Genomic DNA, 21772 nt, shown 5'->3' with positions numbered 1-21772 from the left:
TCCCTAACCGAAAAGCTTCCCTCACTCGGTAACTTAGGGGAGCACTGTTTGTACCATACTTGACCAATCCCGAAACTACTGAGCACCGGTCAACGTTATATCATCAAGGACCCAGAAGAGTTTCCCTCCAACCAGGAGGCCAATCACATAGCTACACATGTCGACATTAGAAGCCAATCATAGCGCCACATGTCAACATCAGAAGCCAATCACAATACGACACGTGTCAATGTCAAAACAAAGCTAGAAACTCTCTTCTATAAAAGGATATCATTCTCCCACAATATTTCCTAATGTTATTTGTACTAAATCATTCACTTGTACTCACTAAATGAAAGCTTGAACCTATGTACTTGTGTAAACCCTTCACAATTAATGAGAACTCCTCTACTCCGTGGACGTAGCCAATCTGGGTGAACCACGTACATCTTGTGTTTACTTCTCTATCTCTATCCATTTACATACTTATCCACACTAGTGACCGGAGCAATCTAGCGAATGTCACAAACTTAACATTTTCTGTTGTACCAAAGTCCTCACTGATTTTGTGCATCAACAAAATCTTTTGTATTTTCTTTTTTTTATTTTTAGTAGAACAAAATTGCCAATGTGAAATTATAATTTTTGTATCATTTCAAATTATCCGATCGATGTTCTCAGAGACAAAATTAAAGTGTTTGTAAAATATAATAGGATATTAATTACACTAACACCTACTGAGATTTTTCGTATTTCCACAAAACTCTCCTTTTTAAACTTGAAAGTAGTATAACTGATTAATCAAAAGTCTAATAGATCACAAAAGGCAACCGTGTCAAACAGAACCCATGCATGCAAGTGAAACTGTAGCTAACAAAGAATTTCTTCGAGGGCTCTCTATAATTATGTGCGACCTTCGTAATCGTATGCTTTGTCAGATCATACACAAGAAGATTTTTCGCACCCTGATGCAACTGTAGTTCATGACCATCAACTCTCACATGACGAGTTTCATTCTTCCAGGATGGGTCATCCTTTAAAAACTCCAAGGGAATGACCATCTTGTTACTCCATTTGCGTGTCATGAAGTCTTCTAAAAGAAACATATGAGGGCAGCTTCTACACTATCAGCAAGGGTGCTTATTGTTACCTCTTACATACCCCTCTCAATTTTCCGTCACCGAATCGAATGAATCGAAGAATATCAATGGACAAAAATTAAAAAATGTGTGTGCAACGTAAATGTGTTAATAGCACTCCCCAATCAGCTAAATAGCGATTCCAACTAAAAACCCATAACTTTTCTCAAGTCCAAGAACACTCCCTGTGGAAGAGTAGTAGCGCTGCAACATTCACTCCATATATCAACAAACTGAACTTCCAAGCACAAATCTAGTCCATAACGAACAATTTCCACCACATGAGCATTCCCTTCAACCTTATTTGGTCCAAAAGAATGTCGTTTCAGCACATACTTGGCATGATAAAATTATTTCTTACAGTAACAAGGATCATCTTATTTCCATTTCACCTCAATTTGTTAATTGATTTTTGGACAAACGATAATATCTACTCTAAGAGGAGGGATGGACTTATTAACCTTACAATGAGCTAGTAATAATTTGATTCAAATTCGTTTTTGACGAGAATCAAGCCTAAGACCTCTCACTTACAAGTGAAGAGGAATACTACTAAACCATAGGACTAAATGGCGCTAACTGGTTAGTTTTAAAAGGAAAAATAAATACAATTTGAAAACGATGACGTAAGTGCATATATATGCCAGTGCAAGATTCAACATCAAAAGGATTTTAAATTTCCATGGCATGTAAAGAAACTTGAATAAAAAGGACACGCCAAACAAATAAGATATTGAAGAAGACAATGTCTCAATGGAAGCCGCATTTACAAATATAGCCACAATGTGAGTTCCCTTATAGACTACTACTAGCCTTATCACTTATGAAGATACAAATGGTGTAGTCCACCATGCTCCCTCCTCTTTCAACCATCAAAAAGAGACCTTCGATCAATTCGGCTCTGAACAAACTAACCTCGCTACCCGAACGCAACATTTTACATTATGTCGTTCGGATTACAATAGCTGCTTATACTCCCACTTCGGGGTGCTAATGCTATAAGGAATAAGGATATTCACTAAAGCGGTACAAATCAAAAGTAAAATCGAGCACAGGTAATGCCTAAACATCTCTCTAAAACATTGTATGCTCCACATATATGACCTATACTTTTTGCCCTTACCAAAACATTCCCAGGAGGAATATAGCAACTGATGAATGAAGTTCACTGCAGTTGCAATCTGGAATAAAGTGAACTGAGAATTTAAAGTCCTCGCTTTGAAGCAACCCCTCGCACGACAGTTACTCCAAGAAATACAGTTTACTCATTCCTACTTCATATGGGTCCTTTACTGCTAAAGAGAGAGTAGCAGTTTTTTCTTCTCTTCGGTTCAGGCTCACCTAACTGCAACGAAACAGATATCTCTTCATCCAAGCTACTCTGCAATGGCAAAAGGTTTTTTGGTACCGGATTTCCCTCTTGATTGTTTTGATTTCCTGGAGATCTGCTGGTAGCACTGGGAATGAATTGGTGCTCTATATTTGGAGCAGTTTCAACACAATTTTCTATGTGAAAGTCACCGCGCATGAATGGTCGAATCAGTCCCTGACAGGACTCACCTTCAATTGGAATTTTCTGAAGATTGAAACCCAAAGGTTCAAAGTTATCTTCTAGCTTATCTTTACAAGGGGGCCGAACAGCTGGGGATGACTCCCCAACTGTGGAACCAATCCCCGCAGCTGAAGCATTTCGTTGCTCTTGGATAGCAGCTATGTTAACAATCAAGCAGAGAACATGAGTCAGGAAAATATGCTGAACAACGCCAAGAGTCAGCAAAAACATAGAACTCCATTCGTATTTTAAGAGTTTGCACACGGTGTTGGACTAAAAGAACAGAACCAAAAAAAGGAGGAAAGGGAAAAACAACAATTGGCTGGTTTAGACGCACAAACCTTGAAACCCTTCCTTGGTTGTTATCAGGTCAAGTTCAAGGAGTTGAAGAAGGCGTCCAAGATCAACTCCACTAGTCCAATTTTCCGGTGGTTGGCCAATTTTTAGTTTCAAGCGACCACGGTTAGCGGTCCCGCCCCAAATGATCCCAACCGGTCGTGGCTTCTCCCCATTCTGACCAGTCAATAGAATGAGGCTTCCACTATCGCCTTCAAGATCAAAACTCTGCTGATTCTCTCCAACAACAAGAAAATCAGTAAAGAAACATATCCCTTTTTCATCATTGTATTCTAGGGCATACGCCATGATGGTCCCAGTCGTCAAGCCTGAACTTCTCCCAACTTTCATCACTTGCCTTCCGATAAGACTGTTGATTGGAGACTGCAAGTCTATGGTGTAGACATCACCAATCTCACCTATGCCTCTTACAGTTGTAATTACATTTTTCAAGTTGAAATCTTCGGCAAAAGGAATGAAGGCACCATCAGCTCGCACAAATGTTTCTGCAGGGGCACCAAATCGTAATAGGCACAGGTTGGAGTCAGAACACGATGAGAACCCAATAGCAAAAGTGATAAGTTGCAGAAAATTGAGACACTACAAATTATCTTGCTCCAGAGTGCTACTCAAATAAATTAGTGGCAGATCAAACTCAACCTTATAACAAGAAATTCAACTGTATGTTTGTGCCTTAAATCCTTCAAACCAAGTTGTGCCTTCCAAATACTGATTGGTTGAAAGCCTTTGTCTCTTAGACCATGCAGACAGAATTTAAAGTATTATGATGTAAACATATTGCGTTATTTTGCTAGGACAAGGCTCGAGGTACATAAACTTACAAATCAATCAATCCCCATTTGTGGATACACAAACTGGTTTCCTCAACTAAGTGATGATAGCCCCTAGTGTCCTTATCTAATTTTCCCCTATGTTCTAGAAACACTTTCAAGCTCATAAATAACAGCTGCTGACTATTTGCAATGGAAGATGTACATAAGCTTCACTTATGGGATAAGGCTTGGTTGTTGTTACCTGGGTTTGTTCCAGCAAATATACCGTACCAAAGATCATCTGTGATAAAAGATGTTGCCCTCTCCACAGCGCCAAGATACACCCCAGGTCCAAGGCTTGGTGGCAATGGATGAAACATTTTCTGGTTTGGATAGTCCAAATCAACTGCCACATGCCGATTTGTGAGAAAACCAACCTGTCGATTTCCTGTTCGGCTTTTAACAATAGCACCCAAAGTTCCATACGTATCCTGGCTAGCAACCTAAAGAAGAAAAAAGCAAGTAGGTAAACTTAAATAGTTGAGACACAAAGAGCTCAATGTATATACAGATCTCTGATCAATAAATAAATTTGACAACTAGGGTATGGGAAGTTTTGTAAGTTCATGACTATTCCTGAAAGCTTAAACGGTTGGAAATCTTGGGGTGCAGGCCAATATTCTAATACTCTCCTCATGTTGGCCTTCCCCCTAGCACTAGTGGAACCAACACATAAAACTCAACATAAAGAGGTTGCAGTGGCACGGATATGAACTCAAGATCACCCGCTTTAATACTCTGATAAGTTTCTTCAGTTTACCACTATTCACAATAGTTTCAGTTCCTTGAATTAGAAATAAAGCGAACCGCAAATCCTGCAATTTTAAGAGTAATGAGGAAATTACTGGCCAAATAAGACCCATCCGAATCTTATGTACTGATTATGTTTTAGATTAAATCCAGCATACCAATGCATGATTTTAGCTTGTATTGTTACTACTATCCAGCCGTAAAGAAACTCGTACGATAAGTGTTTAAGGATATGAACCAAACCAATTACATGACATGCATCATCCCTGGAAACCATTCACTTGAACTCAAGCAAGGCAAGTGAAGCAACGGTAACTCTATTATATATTGCAAACTACCTCACCGATTCATTGTCGTCCTTGAATAGTTTTTTAATGGAGCTGTAAAAACCTAAATAGCACTTAGGTAATTTTCCAGTTTTGATAGAAGTAATAATCTTCTTAGACCAGCCACTCATAAGATTATTACCTTATCAACTAGCTAACTTGCGTAACCCTCTCTTCAGGTCAATTGCACCTTGGATACTCAGTCTATGAGCACAGCTATTGTTGCCCTCCAAAAGGAAGTTTTACGCATTATTAAAAAAAAAAATTCTTTATATCACATTAAAATTAAGAAAAGTACTAAATATTAACATATATATTTGTATGAATACCTGGGAACCAGAACCAATGTATGGATCGCTTCCCCTCAAGCCATCTGCGAGCTCTGTGTACAGCTGTTCTTTAGGAGTTGAAACCGGGGAGCCATAATAGGAAAATTCAACAACATCCACATCACACCATACACCTCCTGGCCCCTGCACCATTTTTTAAATGCAGAAAGCAAACAAAACAAGAACCTAGTCAAGGATCAAAACAACCAATTAGCACTTAAAAAAAATCAATACCTGACAAGCTTATCTTGGTGACCAGCATCGTTTCAATCAATAGAAATATACACAAGCATATCATTCAGACCAGTATCATGATTGATGTGAAATAAAGAAATTAACTTAACTGTGATTAAACAAATATAATGCAGCTAACCTCAAAGTAAAATGTCATTGACAATATAATCTAATCTGAAAACCAAAACATAGAAAAAGGACACCAAAATTCCACCTCAAGGGCAGCGGGTAGACACTGCACATGGCTGAGCCATTCCCTGTGAGCTTTACGGGCAACAAAGACAAGAATGGCCGGAATGTCTGTTAAGACACCCTTTCGAATCCGAAACCCAATTGCTGTGCCAAGACTAAAAAGCCGCAATATCTTGCTATGGAATGCCCTGATGGTCATCAGCTCAAGTAAGGTTGTAGCCTGCTGCCCTGATGGCAACCTGCCCAAAGTTTCAGGAAGATCTTCCTTCTGAAGATTTCCAAAATAGTTTGCTCTATCTTCTGCTGCATCACTTAATCGACCCAATGTAGGCCATGAGAAGTAGGCAGCATTGCTCTCAGAGTGCTGACCGTTAGATGCAAAAGGCTGGAGGGCCGATGGACTAAATGAAGGTAGATTAGGATGATGACTGCAGTAATTCCTTTCCAAGTCTAAAGCAGACTCCTCAGACTGTGTTGATCCAGAGTGATGATGAAATCTTAAATCTAATCTGGTCCTGTCCATCTTCCCGCTCTCCTACATCACATAAATACATCTCTCAGGAGATCCATATTTATGGTTAAGAAGCACCAAGTCTATGAAGATAACCTGCCTTTAATGATGCTTAGATTCAAAAGAAAAGAAGCACTCAATGACAAAAGAATTTTGATCCCTTCGTAAACAGATACCCCCGGAAAAAAAAGTACACAAGAAGGGGAGAAAGAAATAAAGAAAGGAAAGAAAGAAAAGATAAGAGACTACTATGAGATAGTTCGATAAAACAGAGAAAATTATTAGCATGCCAAAGAACTATGCAAGTTCATAAAGACTGATGAAATCAATCTAATCGAAAAGAAATCCAAGAAGTAAAATGTTGAAACAAGGGGACAATGGCACAAGCTCTTTTGATAGAGAGTACACATTTAAGCTGTCATTTATCTAAACTGACAATTTTACGTACGTTTAATCATCCCAAGCATAACACTACATACAAAAATTCATCCAGAAAACTAAAAAATTACAGACATTAAACGCATATCAGCAACTCTCTCTGTTTCAAAAGGGCTCACAAACTCTTCAAAATGCATCTGAGGAAATTAATCCCATGATAAAGATTGGAACTTTAAGAAAATTAATAAATGAATATACATGACAAGAAGAACACCCCTCTCTTATGCAGAAATAACAAGCAAAATTAAAGCAAAAGAGGGATAAACGACGGGTTAGCTTGCTACAAGCAGAAGAAAAATAAATATATATACATATATATATATATATATATATAGAGAGAGAGAGAGAGAGAGAGCAAAACCCACATACCATTTCATGAAAAAGGTTGAAATAAACTGAGAAAATGGACCTAGATTGTTCATATTGTTCATAATGAGAGAAGAAGAGACTGAACCCAGATAGAATTTATCAAAACCAAAAACAACAGCAAATTTAAAATCCATACTTAGAGAGAGAGCTCACTGATCAACAATGGTGGAGCTGTAGAGGGCCTCAAAGCAAAGCCCTTTGAAGACTTTCATGCCCTAGTGAAGAATTCCCCACACACCCATCATCTAAAACATCAAGATTGTGTGCCACAATAACTCCATCAAACAATCTAATTACCATCCAGCAAAAAGGATCAATATTGTATTTCTGCAGAGAGAGAAAAAGTGACAGAGTGAGAAAAAAGAGCAGCTATATTTAGAAAGAGGAGCTTTAAAGCTTAGAGAATGAGAAGGTTTATACTTTCCACACTTTGGACTTTGTAGAGAGAGAGAGAGAGAGAGAGGGAGAGAGAGAGAGAGAGCACATAATATCTAGTATCTGGTATTTGTTTTATAAATAATACAAAGAACCAATTTGTTGAGTATTGTTTATGGCACCCTTTTATCTTTATTTTCTTTCTTTTTCCCTTCTCCTTTTATCACCTCATCACATTTTCTTGGTGGGATGTTTTAATGGAGGAGAGATGGGCAGAGAAAGGGAAGTTCATTTTCTTGGATCCCATTGATATTTAATTTGGTAGTGGGGAATAAGGCCCCATCCATATTTGCTCCCCAAAAGTAGCACACTCTTCACCCTAATAATTCAATTCTCATCTAGGGTTTGGGGGAAGAGTGATCAATTTTTCATTTTTCCCTGTTCTTTGCATTCTCTTTAGCAATTGTAATTCACATTAAGCTCCTTTTGTTTGCTTAATTCATTAGGGTTTCAATGTGTTTAATTTTTTTAAGCTATGGCTAATTAAGGGTTGATAGATGATTAGTCAAAGAATAAGGAATGATTAGATGTGGGTGCATGTGCGAGAGAGAGTTGGAGACAAACCCTTATGTCCCTCTAATATAATTATCATTTCTATTCTTTAATGGGTTTTATCTCAATAGTGAAATTTCTATAACCCCCCCCCCTCCTTCAAATATTTTGTAACCTAATTACAAAATTTCGTGTTTATGATTAAAACTGTTTGTATTATAAATTATTATGTAACGATCATCTCTGCAAAAATCAATTAAAACAAAGATCGTTTAATCATCAAACTGTATAAAAGTAGATGGACGGATTCAGTAAAAGCATGATGAACTGTCTCTCTATTTGGTACAACTAATTGATTAAACGTTCTTACTTTTAATTTATTTCTTGCATGGATAATTTTTTAAGGGTAACTTATAATGTGAGCAGTTCCAATCATAAACATAGAGTTCTGTGAATAGGTCATGAAGTATTTTGAAGAGAAACTCTTTCTTGATCTTAAAGAGCTAAAGTTGTTTCTCATTGTCTTTCTAGAAGACTAGAACCCTAATTCTAGTCTTCTACAGCCACTCAGAAATGCCTTTACTGCATTATCTTCCAACTTTTCTCCTGCACCACACCACATTATCTTCTGCACCACACCACATTATCTTCTGCACTCATCATTCAATTATGAATCATGATATGATGATAATATTGATCACTCTGCTCTGACTAAATTATCAAACACAGATTGAGATTGCTCATGCTAAACAATACTACATCACACATAATTGAAAGTCATTCATATATATATATATATATAATAGGTATATATATGTGTGTGTGTATATATATATGTATATATTATATGAGATATAGATAACAGAAAGCAGGCAAACAAGGCCAGCAATCACTTTTAGCCTGCAAAGACTATTGCTTGGGACCCTTTGAAGTTGGAAGATTGCAACTTTGAATATGTAATCTTTTTTGTCATGTATATATTTGTATTCTACATTTGACAATGATTTAAATTTGCAATTTACCCAGATACCTCAATCCCTCCCAAGCTTGACAGAGAGAGAGAGAGAGAGAGAGACACTGTTTAGTGAGAGTGAGAGAGAGAGAGGGATCAAAAGACTCCAATATGGAAGATTGCAACTTTGGATATGTAATCTTTTTTGTCATGTATATATTTGTATTCTACATTTGACAATGATTTAAATTTGCAATTTATCCAGATAACTCAATCCTTCCCAAGCCTGAGAGAGAGAGAGAGAGAGAGAGAGAGAGAGAGAGAGAGAGAGAGAGAGAAGGGGATCAAAAGACTCCAATATGGTGTCATCATCCTCAGGAAAAAAATTTCTGCAATGCAATTATTTGATCACTGTCCACAAATGTGCGCCCCACCACACTGATCTTGTTCTATTTTTTTAAAAGGAGTTTTGATTTTGTTAATTGTAGGAGCACTCCACCACAATGATCTTGTTCTTTTACACAAATTTTCTTCTCTCCCATTTGTTGTCTTTTGTTTTTTTTTGCATAATATGCCAATCTTCTGGTTCAAAAGTGCAACCATTTGTCGAGAGATGATCAAAGCTGATAATTGCATTTTTAAATTCTCGTAAATTAGAGCAGTTCAAAATATTATATTGTTTACTTACAAAAGTGATATATTTTCCGTCTAAAGAGAAGGTTGGAGTTTCAAATTTGGTCTGTGAGACTTATGAGTGGATTAAAGTTGAAGAAGCATTATTCCCTATGAAACCAGTAAGAAAAAAGGTCCTCTCACAATTTGTAACCCTTTTCATTCTCATTAGTCTTGGGGGACCCTTACATGGGACATATTGTGAGAATACCTTCCTCATATCCGATATCCCGAAGAAAAAAAGTTAAACCAACTTTTATTTTCTTGGTACAAAAATAGGTGAAAAGTACAAAATATCAAGAACGACACTGTAAATTTTATTAAAGTTGTATTGTAAATGTAAATAATAATAGTTTATAGATAAATGAAAACTCTCTAAAAAATGAAACTCTTTATGTTTTTTTGCACAATATGTTATAATATTGACTCATAACTTAATGTTAAACGGTGATGTGAGAGAGTCTCATTGGCATTCTTCTAGTATATAATGGAGAAAAACCTTTGGTCAATGATGAGGTCAACCGCACAAAATCGTGGACTTTTTTCAATTTTGTCACACCCCATGAAAAAGTTTTCTTAATGCGGTGGCCCACCCAATATTCACCCTTTTAGTCTAAGTCCCACAAAGTTGAATTTTCTCTACCATTCTCCATTTTACATGTCTAAATATAAATTATCTCCATTTTTGCATATTATTTCTTGAAACATCTGCATTAATTTTTGTTTTTGGTCCTTCTTACCCTTTTAAGTGACACATGTTGCCGTTTAATACTACGGTACCGTGATATTCCTCTCCACTTGTAAATGAGAGATTTTAAGTTTAATTCTCGCCAAAGGAGTTCAAATTATAACTAGTCTACTCTTCCACTCTCTTAGTGTAAATAATATCATTAATTAAAAAAAATAAAATGTGTCATTTTTTATTATAAAAAAAAGTTTAATTTTTTTGGTTAAAAATTAATAATGAAAAATATATGAAAATAACACTTATCGTTTAATTCTCGCCTGCTAATAATTCTGTTTGTAATTTGGGTTTTGTTTCCAATTTGGCCCCAACACAACTTGGAAGATATTAAAACAAATAGCCCACTGGGCCAAATTCTCCATTCGAATCGCAGACGTGGCACGATTTCCGTAAGCTCAGCTCAAAACGCAGGAGGCAGAAGGGGAGAAGACGAGCGAAAAACGAATTTAACGAACGATGTCAGAACCGCAGCTGCCGACAACGACGGCGAAATTGGGCGAGTGCGATCGGCTGCAGAGCGCGCTAACGGATTGCCACAAGCGGATCGGCCCGGGTCGGGGTCGGGAGGCGGCGTGCCGGCACCTGAACCGGGGATTGGCGGAGTGCTTGGTGTCGGTGGCGTGCCCGGACGAGTGGGAAGCGGTTCGGAGCCTGTGCGGGAGTGGCGGAACGGGGCTGAAGCGGAGTCAGTGCCAGGAGGCTCAGCTGTCGCTTTCGGTCTGCCTCTCATCGCACCAACACCGGCTCAGCTCAAATGCTGATCAATACAATAATGTTTAATTAATTATTTGTTTGTAATTAGAATGCTAATTAGAAAAAGAGAAAATATGTAATTTTGTTGGATTAAGCTTTATTTTTTGTGTGCCGTTTTGAAGGAAGGCGTTCTCCACATCAAACTTTTGTAATGACGATACAATTAATATATTTCTGGTCTTGTTTTTTACTGAAAACGAGAAAAATCATAAATTAGAGAAGACAATAATACAAGAAGAATTATACGAAGGGGAAACATTTAAGGTGATAATATTCCAAACCTATCATGCCTCACTACGTGTTTTTAACCTTTCAGTGTTGCATGATCAGTTTGAAACACCGACAACATCATTAACTCAGGAGAGGATTAATAACTAAGTGATTTCATGGACTTATCACTCGTGGCCATCGCATAATAAACAACTCTTTCAAAGTACCAGCTGATCTCAAAGATATGAGTAATAGTTTAACAACATAACATGTCACATGACGATAGACGGTCTGATAAACGAGCTTTACAGACACAACAAAAGCAAATTATATGTCGTTCGATTTGCGATCGGTAGTGTGTAAAACCTATGTCGAAAACCTGTTTCTGTCATGAGGAGAAGAGTAGTCGATATCTGGCCCGCTAGGAATTATTCCGAATGGATTGATAGACGGATGGCTTCCGTAGTAATGCCGCTTTATGTGATCCATGTTGACTGTGCTGCTCATCCCCGGAACCTGGAAAATGTCATTGGTGTAGTTGAACAAATTCGGGTATTCTCGTAGTACTTTCTTGTTGCACTTGAAGTGGACTACGTAAACCTGTCATCAATGATAAAAAAAACTAGCATGGTTCTTGGTTCTCTTCATATTATAGATCGAAAACCATTAAATTGGCGGAATTTTCTGACAAAAAACAAATCTTGCTTGAGGAGTCAAAAAACAGTACCTCGTCGAATCTTATAAGAGTGACAAACAACCGAATATCTGCTTCAGACAATGTGTTCCCGCACAGGTATCGTTGCTTGCTAAGTATCTCCTCACATTTATCCAAAGCTTCGTACAATTGTTTCACAGCCTGAGAAAGTGCGAAGAGACCGATTAACCAATGCGTTTGAAATAGCACAAATGGTCCTTAAAGAGAACGTAAACTCCAGAACCTACACAGTCAAAACTCATTACAGCTTCCAAAACATACCTCATCATAAGGCTCTTGCTTCCTCGCAAACCCGCATTTATAGACACCGTTGTTTATCTTGTCATATATCCATTCATTTGTCTGATCAATTTGGGATTGCAAGTGAGGAGGATATAAGTCCAAAGATGCGTTTTCAGCTATATCGTTGAATTCAGTATTGAACATGCGAATAATCTCCCCGCTCTCATTACTAACAATTGTTTTGAGTTTTTTATCCCATAGAACCTACCAAAGTAAAATGATCAGTCATTTGGTAGCAGATAGTCAACGAAAGAAAAATGAAAAGGCCACTTAATATGAGTGAACATACTGGAACCGTGTACTTTCCGGTATACTGTGTGCTTGCAAGCTCGTAAAGTTCTCTAATGCTTTTTGCTCCATTCAAGGGGTCAGGTTCAGCTCCCGCTAGCTCTGTTTCGGAAGCAGGAAAAACCCACCCCATATGTTCATCACTTTCTTTTGTCCTTTCCCATATCGGTTTGACTGACTAAGTGACACAAAACAAGCAAACAATCAAACAAACAGATGAGATTAATTTGGCAATTAGAAAGTGAATCTAGTAAGTAACGATCTAATATACAGTACTATACCGTAAAGCTGATGGCTTTATCAAGTCCTTTTATGTTCAAGTACGCAAGGCACCTGGAAGCCCAAGGGCAGGCATATGATATATACAGATGATATCTTCCAGGTTCTGCTGGAAATTGCGAATTCGGGTCCCGCGAGATGAAGTTACGAAATACAGAAGCAGTTCTCACAAATGCACCCGATAGTGAGGTCTCATCTAGTGCAGATCGCGCCATTTGATTGTGTGCTGAAGAATGACTACCTGCAGAAATTAGCACATCTAAGATTTTATCCAATTGTTGAAGTAGCACATCTAAGAAACCTTGTGTTTATTAAGATGAAAATGCAAATATTGAAGCTTCATACAGCCACACGCAAACAAACCCACGAGATTGGATTCGAAATCAGAGGAAACCTGAATGGATTGAAAAGATTTCTGTTTAAAGAAACTTTACATCATTATCTGCAATTCAGAGATACACCTAGAAATATCAAAACCTTGATTACAACTGACACGAAATTTTTGGGAACTTTAACACAAAGCTTCCGATACTGTTTATTTTAATGAAAAACCAAATTTTTACCCTAAAAAAGTCAATCATGATCCTATTCACTTTACCATTTATTTTGTCCGTTAAAACTCAAAGCTTTCAAGTCTTTTTCATTAGTTTTCCTGAAATTTTTCGCTAAAATCTGAGTAATGGGTAGTTAGTTGGATGAAACTAAATGAACAATCCTTTTTTCTGGGTAGTTAACCGATAATCGATTCGACATTTTTTAGATTCTTACTAAATGGACTACTGTTTTTGGAAAATTCTCCAGACTGTTTTTGAAAAGTTCTCCAACGAACCCAATTCATTGTTTTCCACTGCACTGTTATTCAAAAATTCACAACCACCAAATGCATCAAATTAAGAGAAGAACAAGGCAACTTAAGAGTGATAATCAATCATCAGACTAGCAATTAAAACTTAGTTAATAGAAATTAATCCAGTTGAAGCAAAAGGAATTATGATTTGCAAAAGCAGCAGAATTACAAAATTAAAATTTTGAGAGGAAAATTCAGCAGCTTTGTAATGAGAAAATTGAAAACAGAGCAAACTAAATGAAAACTTAAATTAAATTGTTACCTTGAAGGCTTGAAGGGGATCTGAGGGCGAGACTCGGAGAGAGAGAGCGAGAGAGAGCAAGGGAGAGAGAGAGGTGATGTAGTGCTGTTGGTGAGCTCTGAGTCCGACCAACCAGACTCTTGAGTGCTAACAATAAACAAATAGAAAAAGAAGAGTCTGAAAACGAGGAAAAGATCATCATCAGTTACGTCATCTTGTTTAGGTGAATAGTGATCGTGTTGGAGATTATGGTTCGTTTGAAAGTATTTTTAAAATGATTGAAAACGATTTTAATAAAAATGTTTTTACAATCAATCCTTAGTAAAAATCTAAGTAAATCTTGAAAAAATACTTTAAGTACTTCATGCAAGAATGACATATCTGATGTTTCTTTCAAAAAGCACTTAAGTGCTTTTAGAACTCAAAATCAATTACACCAAAAATGTTTTCAACCATTTTAAAAGTACATTTAAACGAATCATTTATTAGCCGTTTATCCAAAAGTAATTGCGGTTGTGGATCATATTCTTGTTCAAATTTAGTTACAGTCCAAACACCTTTTGTCTTTTATGAAATTTCGGTTTTGAGTTACTTGTATCGAGTTAAGTTCTTCTTATTAACAATTGTCGCTCGTAATATTTGAATTCAACGCCTCCTTAACAAAGTGAAAACTAAATGTTGCTGAATCAAATGAATTATGTATTATTTTAGGGAAAATTAATAAAAATGATTTGAAAACTTTGAGTTTTAACGATAAGGACAAAATAAAGGGTAAAGTGAATAGTATCAGGATTGACTTTTTAGTGTAAAAATATGATTTTTCTTTAAAATGAATAGTACCAGAAGTTTTTCGTTAAAATTCTCATTATTTTAGTCTTAACTAGAAGACCCCACATTCACAAAAACAAGGACAAGGCATGGAATTTCCAACTTTCTACAATAACCTAGTACTCACTACTCATCATCTTCTCCCTTGTAAGGTTCAATTCAATAACACCGCCGGCCAAATACATCTCAGATTCTCAATCGCATATAAAATACATTTCAATCATGATATATAGTTAATTTAATATATAGAATCTCAATCGCATATAAAATACATCTCAGTATCATCTCACATGTATAAAAGTACTTAATTAAATTAACGAGTAATTTATAATGTATATGGATATTAATTGATCATCATCAGCTAGCTTAATTAACTTGCAGCGAGATAGGACGTCCTAGGTAGGCTCTCGGATGATCACTTATTCACTTGACTTCTGCGACGGTGAGAATGTCGGCGGCCTTGAATTTCTTCCGTAAGCTCTTGGCCAACTTAATGGCGTCCACTCTCTCCCCAGTCACCACCACTCTGTCTTTTTCCTCTCCCAACGCCACAGAACTCACACCTGCATATTGCATGTATCCATGTTCAATCCCATGCCATTGTTAATTAATTTTACAATTTAATATCATATGAAACCGGATGTTCTTCAGCTAATTTAGTAAAACTGCATATAATTAATATAATCAGTAAATGAAAGTGATGGGCTGCCGGAGCAAACATAAGTACCATCTACTGTAGCAGCAATTTTGAGCGCCTTCGCTTGGCATTTCCGGCAATTCATCGGTACCTTCATCACAATCTTACGCTGCAAAAAACAAAAACAAATCGATTGGGTTATGTAATTGGGGGAGGGAAGGCCGCTGAGATATAATTTATGTATATATATAGCTAGAAATGTAATTTATTACAGGAAGAAACTCTACTTTAAATTAAGTGACGGTGATGATTAATCTATATACCTTCATTTTCTTCGAGTCTTTTTGCCCAGACATGTACCGATGGTCGGCGATCTGCAAGAGCCAAGGCCAAATTTGCCAGAGACAATAATATTACGTACATGCATGTATTTTTATAGCTATAAATTAATAGAATAGATGTCAGCAGTAGTTTGCTGTGAAGATTGGAGAAGGATCTTTGCCGGATCATTTTTCTAGGGATCCCGTGATCTTATCCATTCATTATATATCGTGTGGTCAGTTTTCGTTAGGTACTATTTATATTAAATTTTAAATTTTAAAATGATTTCTGACCGTATGATGTACGATGAAAGGATAAGATCACGGATTAACACACTTGCGAGTCCAACTCAAAGACCCATTGAGTCATGACTTATAATGACTACCCCACTCCCACTTAGTTGTTTCTGTCATCGAAAAGGAACTTGTCTGGTCATCGAAAAGGAACTTGTCTGGGCCAATAATGGCTTTGCTTTAGCCTTGACAGTGTCAGACAAGTTAATCAAACTGTTTCAACAAGGCAATGCACATACCAGAAATATGCCCGATGGCTGTGCGCTTTGCTATCTCCATATTGCATATATGCAAGACGACTTGATGGTCAAGGTTAACAACAATTTTTCTTATTACAATATTTAACTTTTCTCCTTCAACTTCGACCAGCGTATTTATTTTTCATGGAAAAAAAACCCATTAATTAGGCTCCAACTAAGCAAGTTTTTAACTTATTGGATGACTCAGATTGTGCGTAGTTTCTCTTCATTGCAGTTTAAGTTATGTAGTGCCTTATCTAGGTTGAAGTTTGAGTCGGAGCCCTCTCAAAGTTGAGTAACTCATTTTAAATTAGAGCTATTCTTAACCCCAGTGTCTTATGTTTTCACGCATTTTTAATTATAAATTATCCATTTGTAAAATGACATATAAAGGCCTTGAAAGATATATAATATAATAGGTTTGGCCCATAAAAGTAACATGAGCCATAGACTTACAACATAACATGTCACACGATGATAGACGGTCTAATAAACGAGCTTTACAGACACAACAAAGACGCACAAACTCAATTCGCAAATTATGTGTCGTTCGATTTGCGATCGGTAGTGTGTAAAACCTATGTCGAAAACCTGTTTCTGTCGTGAGGAGACGAGTAGTCGATATCTGGCCCGCTAGGAATTATTCCGAATGGGTTGATAGACGGATGGCTTCCGTAGTAGTGTCGCTTTATGTGATCCGTGTTGACTGTGCCGCTCATCCCCGGAACCTGGAAAATGTCTTTGGTGTAGTTGAACAAATTCGGGTATTCTCGTAGTACTTTCTCGTTGCACTTGAAGTGGACTCCGTAAACCTGTCATCAATGACAAAAAAACTAGTATGGTTCTTGGTTCACTTCATATTATAGATCGAAAACCATTAAATTGGTGGAATTTTCTGACGAAAAAACAAATCTTGCTTGAGGAGTAAAAAAACAGTACCTCGTCGAATCTTATAAGAGTGACAAACAACCGAATGTGTTCCCGCACAGGTATCGTTGCTTGCTAAGTATCTCCTCACATTTATCCAAAGCTTCGTACAATTGTTTCACAGCCTGAGAAAGTGCGAAGAGAATGATTAACCAATGCGTTTGAGATAGCACAAATGGTCCTTAAAGAGAACGTAAACTCCAGAACCTACACAGTCAAAACTAATTACAGCTTCCAAAACATACCTCATCATAAGGCTCTTGCTTCCTCGCAAATCCGCATTTATAGACACCGTTGTTTATCTTGTCATATATCCATTCATTTGTCTGATCAATTTGGGATTGCAAGTGAGGAGGATATAAGTCTCAAAGATGCGTTTTCAGCTATATCGTTGAATTCAGTATTGAACATGCGAATAATCTCTCCGCTCTCATTACTGACAATTGTTTTGAGTTTTTTATCCCATAGAACCTACCAAAGTAAAACGATCAGTCATTTGGTATAAGATAGTCAACGAAAGAAAAATGAAAAGGCCACTTAATATGAGTGAACATACTGGAACTGTGTACTTTCCGGTATACTGTGTGCTTGCAAGCTCGTAAAGTTCTCTAATGCTTTTTGCTCCATTCAAAGGGTCAGGTTCAGCTCCAGCTAGCTCTGTTTCGGAAGCAGGAAAAACCCACCCCATATGTTCATCCCTTTCTTTTGTCCTTTCCCATATCGGTTTGACTGACTAAGTGACACAAAACAAGCAAACAATCAAACAAACAGATAAGATTAATTTGGCAATTAGAAAGTGAATCTAGTAAGTAACGAGCTAATATACAGTACTATACCGTAAAGCTGATGGCTTTATCGAGTCCTTTTATGCTCAAGTATGCAAGGCACCTGGAAGCCCAAGGGCAGGCATATGATATATACAGATGATATCTTCCAGGTTCTGCTGGAAATTGCGAATTCGGGTCCCGCGAAATGAAGTTACGAAATACAGAAGCAGTTCTCACAAATGCACCTGATAGTGAGGTCTTGTCTAGTGCAGATCGAGCCATTTGATTGTGTGCTGAAGAATGAATACCTGCAGAAATTAGCACATCTAAGATTTTATCCAATTGTTGAAGTAGCACATCTAAGAAACCTTGTGTATATTAAGATGATAATGCAAATATTGAAGCTTCATACAACCACACGCAAACAAACCCGCGGGATTGGATTCGAAATCAAGGGGAAACCTGAATGGATTGAAAAGATTTCTGTTTAAAGAAACTTTACACCATTATCTGCAATTCAGCTAGAACCAGATACACCTAGAAATATCAAACCTTGATTACAACTGACACGAAATTTTTTGCTAAAATCTGAGTAATGGTTAGTTAGTTGGATGAAACTAAATGGACAATTTTTTTTTCTGGGTAGATAACCGCTAATCGATTCGACATTTTTTAGATTCTTACTAAATGGATTACTGTTTTTTGAAAATTCTCCAGACTGTTTTTGAAAAGTTCTCCAACCAACCCAATTCATTGTTTTCCACTGCAGTGTTATTCAAAAATTCACAACCACCAAATGCATTAAGAGAAGAACAAGACAACTTAAGAGTAATAATCAATCATCAAACTAGCAATTAAAACTTAGATAACGGAAAATAATCTAGCAGAAGCAAAGGGAAATATGAATTGCAACGGCAGCAGAATAACAAAATTAAAACTTTTAAAGGAAAATTCAGCAGCTTTGTATGCGAAAATTGAAAACAGAGCAAACTAAATGAAAACTTAAATTAAATTGTTACCTTGAAGGCTTGAAGGGGATCTGAGGGAGAGACTCGGAGAGAGAGAGCGAGAGAGAGCAAGGGAGAGAGAGAGGTGATGTAGTGCTGTTGGTGAGCTCTGAGTCCGACCAACCAGACTCTTGAGTGCTAACAATAAACAAATAGAAAAAGAAGTCTGAAAACGAGGAAAAGATCATCATCAGTTACGTCATCTTGTTTAGGTGAATAGTGATCGTGTCAGGGATTATGGCTCGTTTGAAAGTGCTTTTAAAAAAATTGAAAATGTTTTTAAAACCAATCATTAGCAAAAATCTTAGTGGATCTTGAAAAAACAGTTTAAGTACTTCATGCAGGAATGACATATTTGATGCTTCTTCCAAAAAGCACTTAAGTGCTTTTAGAATCCAAAATCAATTACACCAAAACCGTTTTCAATCATTTTAAAAGCATCTTCAGACGAACCCTTAATTAACCTTTTACCCAAAAGTAATTGTGGTCGTGGATCATATTCTTGTTCAAATTTAGTTACAGTCCGAACACCTTTTGTCTTTTATGAAATTTCAGTTTTGAGTTACTTGTATCGAGTTAAGTTGTTCTTCTTATTAACAATTGTCCTCGTAATATTTGAATTCAAGACCTCCTTAGCAAAGTGAAGACTAAATGCCACTGAATCAAATAAATTATTTATTATTTTAGGGAAAACTAATGAAAAATGCTTGAAAACTTTGAGTTTTAACGATAAAGACAAAATAAAGAGTAAAATGAATAGTACCAGAATTGATTTTTTAGTGTAAAAATATAATTTTTCGTTAAAATGAACATAAAATTTTTCATTAAAGTTCTCATTATTTAAATCTTAACTAGAAGACCCCACATTCACAAAAACAGAGACAAGGCAGGGAATTTTCAACTTTCTATAAACTACTCATCATCTTCTCCCTTGTAACTTGTAAGGTTCAATTCAATAATACGGCCAGCCAAATACATATCAGATTCTCAATCGCATATAAAATACATTTCAACCATGATATATTGTTAAACATGTTTAATTAATATATAGAATCTCAATCGCATATAAAATACATTTCAATGTCATCCCACATGTATGAGGTACTTAATTAAATTAACGAGTAATTTAAAATGTATATGGATATTAATTGATCATCATCAGCTAGCTTAATTAACTTGCAGCGAGATAGGACGTCCTAGGTAGGCTCTTGGATGATCACTTATTCACTTGACTTCTGCGACGGTGATAATATCGGCGGCCTTGAATTTCTTCCTTAAGCTCTTGGCCAACTTAATGGCGTCCACTCCCTCCCCAATCACCACCACTCTGTCTTTTTCCTCTCCCAACGCCACAGAATTGACACCTGCATATTGCATGTATCCATGATCAATCCCATGCCATGTCAATAGTACTATTAATCACAATATATTAATGTAACCTTAGTTAATTAATTTCACAATTTAATATCATACGAAACCGGATGTTCTTCAGCTAATTTAGTAAAACTGCATATAATTAATATAATCAGTAAATGAAAGTGATGGGCTGCCGGAGTAAACATAAGTACCATCTACTGTAGTAGCAATTTTGAGCGCCTTCGTTTGGCATTTCCGGCAATTCATCGGTACCTTCATCACAATCTTGCGCTGCAAAAAAACAAAAACAGATCGATTGGGTTATGTAATTGGGGGAGGGAAGGCCGCTGAGATATAATTTACGTATATATATATAGGAAGAAACTCTACTTCAAATTAAGTGACGGTGATGATTAATCTATATACCTTCATTTTCTTCGAGTCTTTGCCCAGACTTATACCGATAGTCGGCGATCTGCAAGAGCCAAGGAAAAATTTGCCAGAGATACTAATATTACGTACATGCATGTATTTTTATAGCTATAAATTAATAGAATAGATGTCAGCAGTAGTTTGCTGTGAAGATTGGAGAAGGATCCTCGGAACCTTTTACTTGGGATCCTAGGGATCCCGTGATCTCATGTTTATCGTATATCGTACGATTAGTTTTTGTTAGATATTATTCATATTTAATCTTAAATTTTAAATTTTAAAATGATTTATAACCGTACGATATACGATGAATGGATGAAATCACGGGATCTCTAGGATCTCTAGGATCCTTTTCCTTGAAGATAACTTGTGTTGAAAGAAACTGTTGTGAGTTCCAACTCAAAGACTCATTGACGCCGCGTCATGACTTATGACTACTCACACTCCCACTTAGTTATTTCTGGAAAAGTTCCTGCAGAGCAGGTACAACCGCGTCATCGAAAATGAAATTGTAGGGTAAGCTAACCTTAATCATTAGTCTCTATCTTTTTTATTGACCTTCTAGTCTTTTTATTGACCTTCTAGTCTTGCACGTATGTCATCTAGGGCAATAATGGCTGTGCTTTAGCCTTTAGCCTTGACAGTCTCACACAAATTAATCAAACTGTTTCAACAAGGCATGCACATATCAGAAATATGCCCGATGGCTGTGCGCTTTGCTATCCCCATATTGCATATATGCAAGACGACTTGACGGTGATGGTTAACAACAATTTTTCTTATTACAATATTTGACTTTTTCCATTCAGCTTCGTATTTATTTTTCCTACAAAGAACCCATTAATTGAGAAATTTTTAATTGTGACGGAAACACAAATGGTACACCACATGTTTTAATAGAAATTATGGGAAATTTTATTTTTTAAGTTATTAATTTTTTAGCACACATATCCCACCATTTGTATAATGACGCGTGGTGTACTATTCTGTGTACCGGTCACATTGAAAAATCTCTCCCATTTATTATGCTCCAACTAAACATGTTTCTAACTTATTGGATGGCTCA

The 21772-nt window shown here is 36.7% G+C and overlaps 3 protein-coding genes and 3 pseudogenes across 3 annotated transcripts; 1 reads left to right on the top strand and 5 right to left on the bottom strand.

Annotated features, from left to right (window-relative positions):
* Positions 1 to 1822: 1822 nt before the first annotated feature.
* LOC126586031 (protein NARROW LEAF 1-like) lies at positions 1823 to 7548 on the bottom strand. Its single transcript, XM_050250736.1, has 7 exons — positions 7409 to 7548; positions 7142 to 7315; positions 5693 to 6205; positions 5245 to 5388; positions 4042 to 4282; positions 3012 to 3512; positions 1823 to 2828 (listed from the first exon to the last, which is right to left on the bottom strand). The coding sequence occupies exons 3-7, from the start codon at positions 6191 to 6193 to the stop codon at positions 2395 to 2397; spliced, it is 1821 nt and encodes a 606-aa protein (XP_050106693.1). The 5' UTR covers positions 6194 to 6205; positions 7142 to 7315; positions 7409 to 7548; the 3' UTR covers positions 1823 to 2394.
* Positions 7549 to 10664: 3116 nt separating this feature from the next.
* Positions 10665 to 11234, top strand: LOC126586041 (uncharacterized). Its single transcript, XM_050250746.1, has one exon. It carries the CDS (start codon positions 10741 to 10743, stop codon positions 11062 to 11064), a length of 324 nt encoding a protein of 107 aa, XP_050106703.1. The 5' UTR covers positions 10665 to 10740; the 3' UTR covers positions 11065 to 11234.
* A 151-nt stretch (positions 11235 to 11385) lies between these two features.
* On the bottom strand, positions 11386 to 19100 carry LOC126586035 (uncharacterized; annotated as a pseudogene).
* On the bottom strand, positions 11774 to 14077 carry LOC126586046 (uncharacterized; annotated as a pseudogene).
* Positions 14956 to 15865, bottom strand: LOC126586043 (heavy metal-associated isoprenylated plant protein 47-like; annotated as a pseudogene).
* Positions 19101 to 19939: 839 nt separating the features above from the next.
* LOC126586042 (heavy metal-associated isoprenylated plant protein 47-like) lies at positions 19940 to 20942 on the bottom strand. The gene is made up of 3 exons (XM_050250747.1): positions 20701 to 20942; positions 20487 to 20565; positions 19940 to 20282 (listed from the first exon to the last, which is right to left on the bottom strand). The coding sequence occupies exons 1-3, from the start codon at positions 20800 to 20802 to the stop codon at positions 20143 to 20145; spliced, it is 321 nt and encodes a 106-aa protein (XP_050106704.1). The 5' UTR covers positions 20803 to 20942; the 3' UTR covers positions 19940 to 20142.
* Positions 20943 to 21772: the final 830 nt, after the last annotated feature.

The sequence above is a fragment of the Malus sylvestris genome, chromosome 10, assembly GCF_916048215.2.
Source record: "Malus sylvestris chromosome 10, drMalSylv7.2, whole genome shotgun sequence".
In the NCBI taxonomy this organism is placed as follows: domain Eukaryota; kingdom Viridiplantae; phylum Streptophyta; class Magnoliopsida; order Rosales; family Rosaceae; genus Malus; species Malus sylvestris.
The sequence above is the reverse complement of the archived record's forward strand: the minus strand, read 5'-3'. Positions and strand labels throughout refer to the sequence as shown.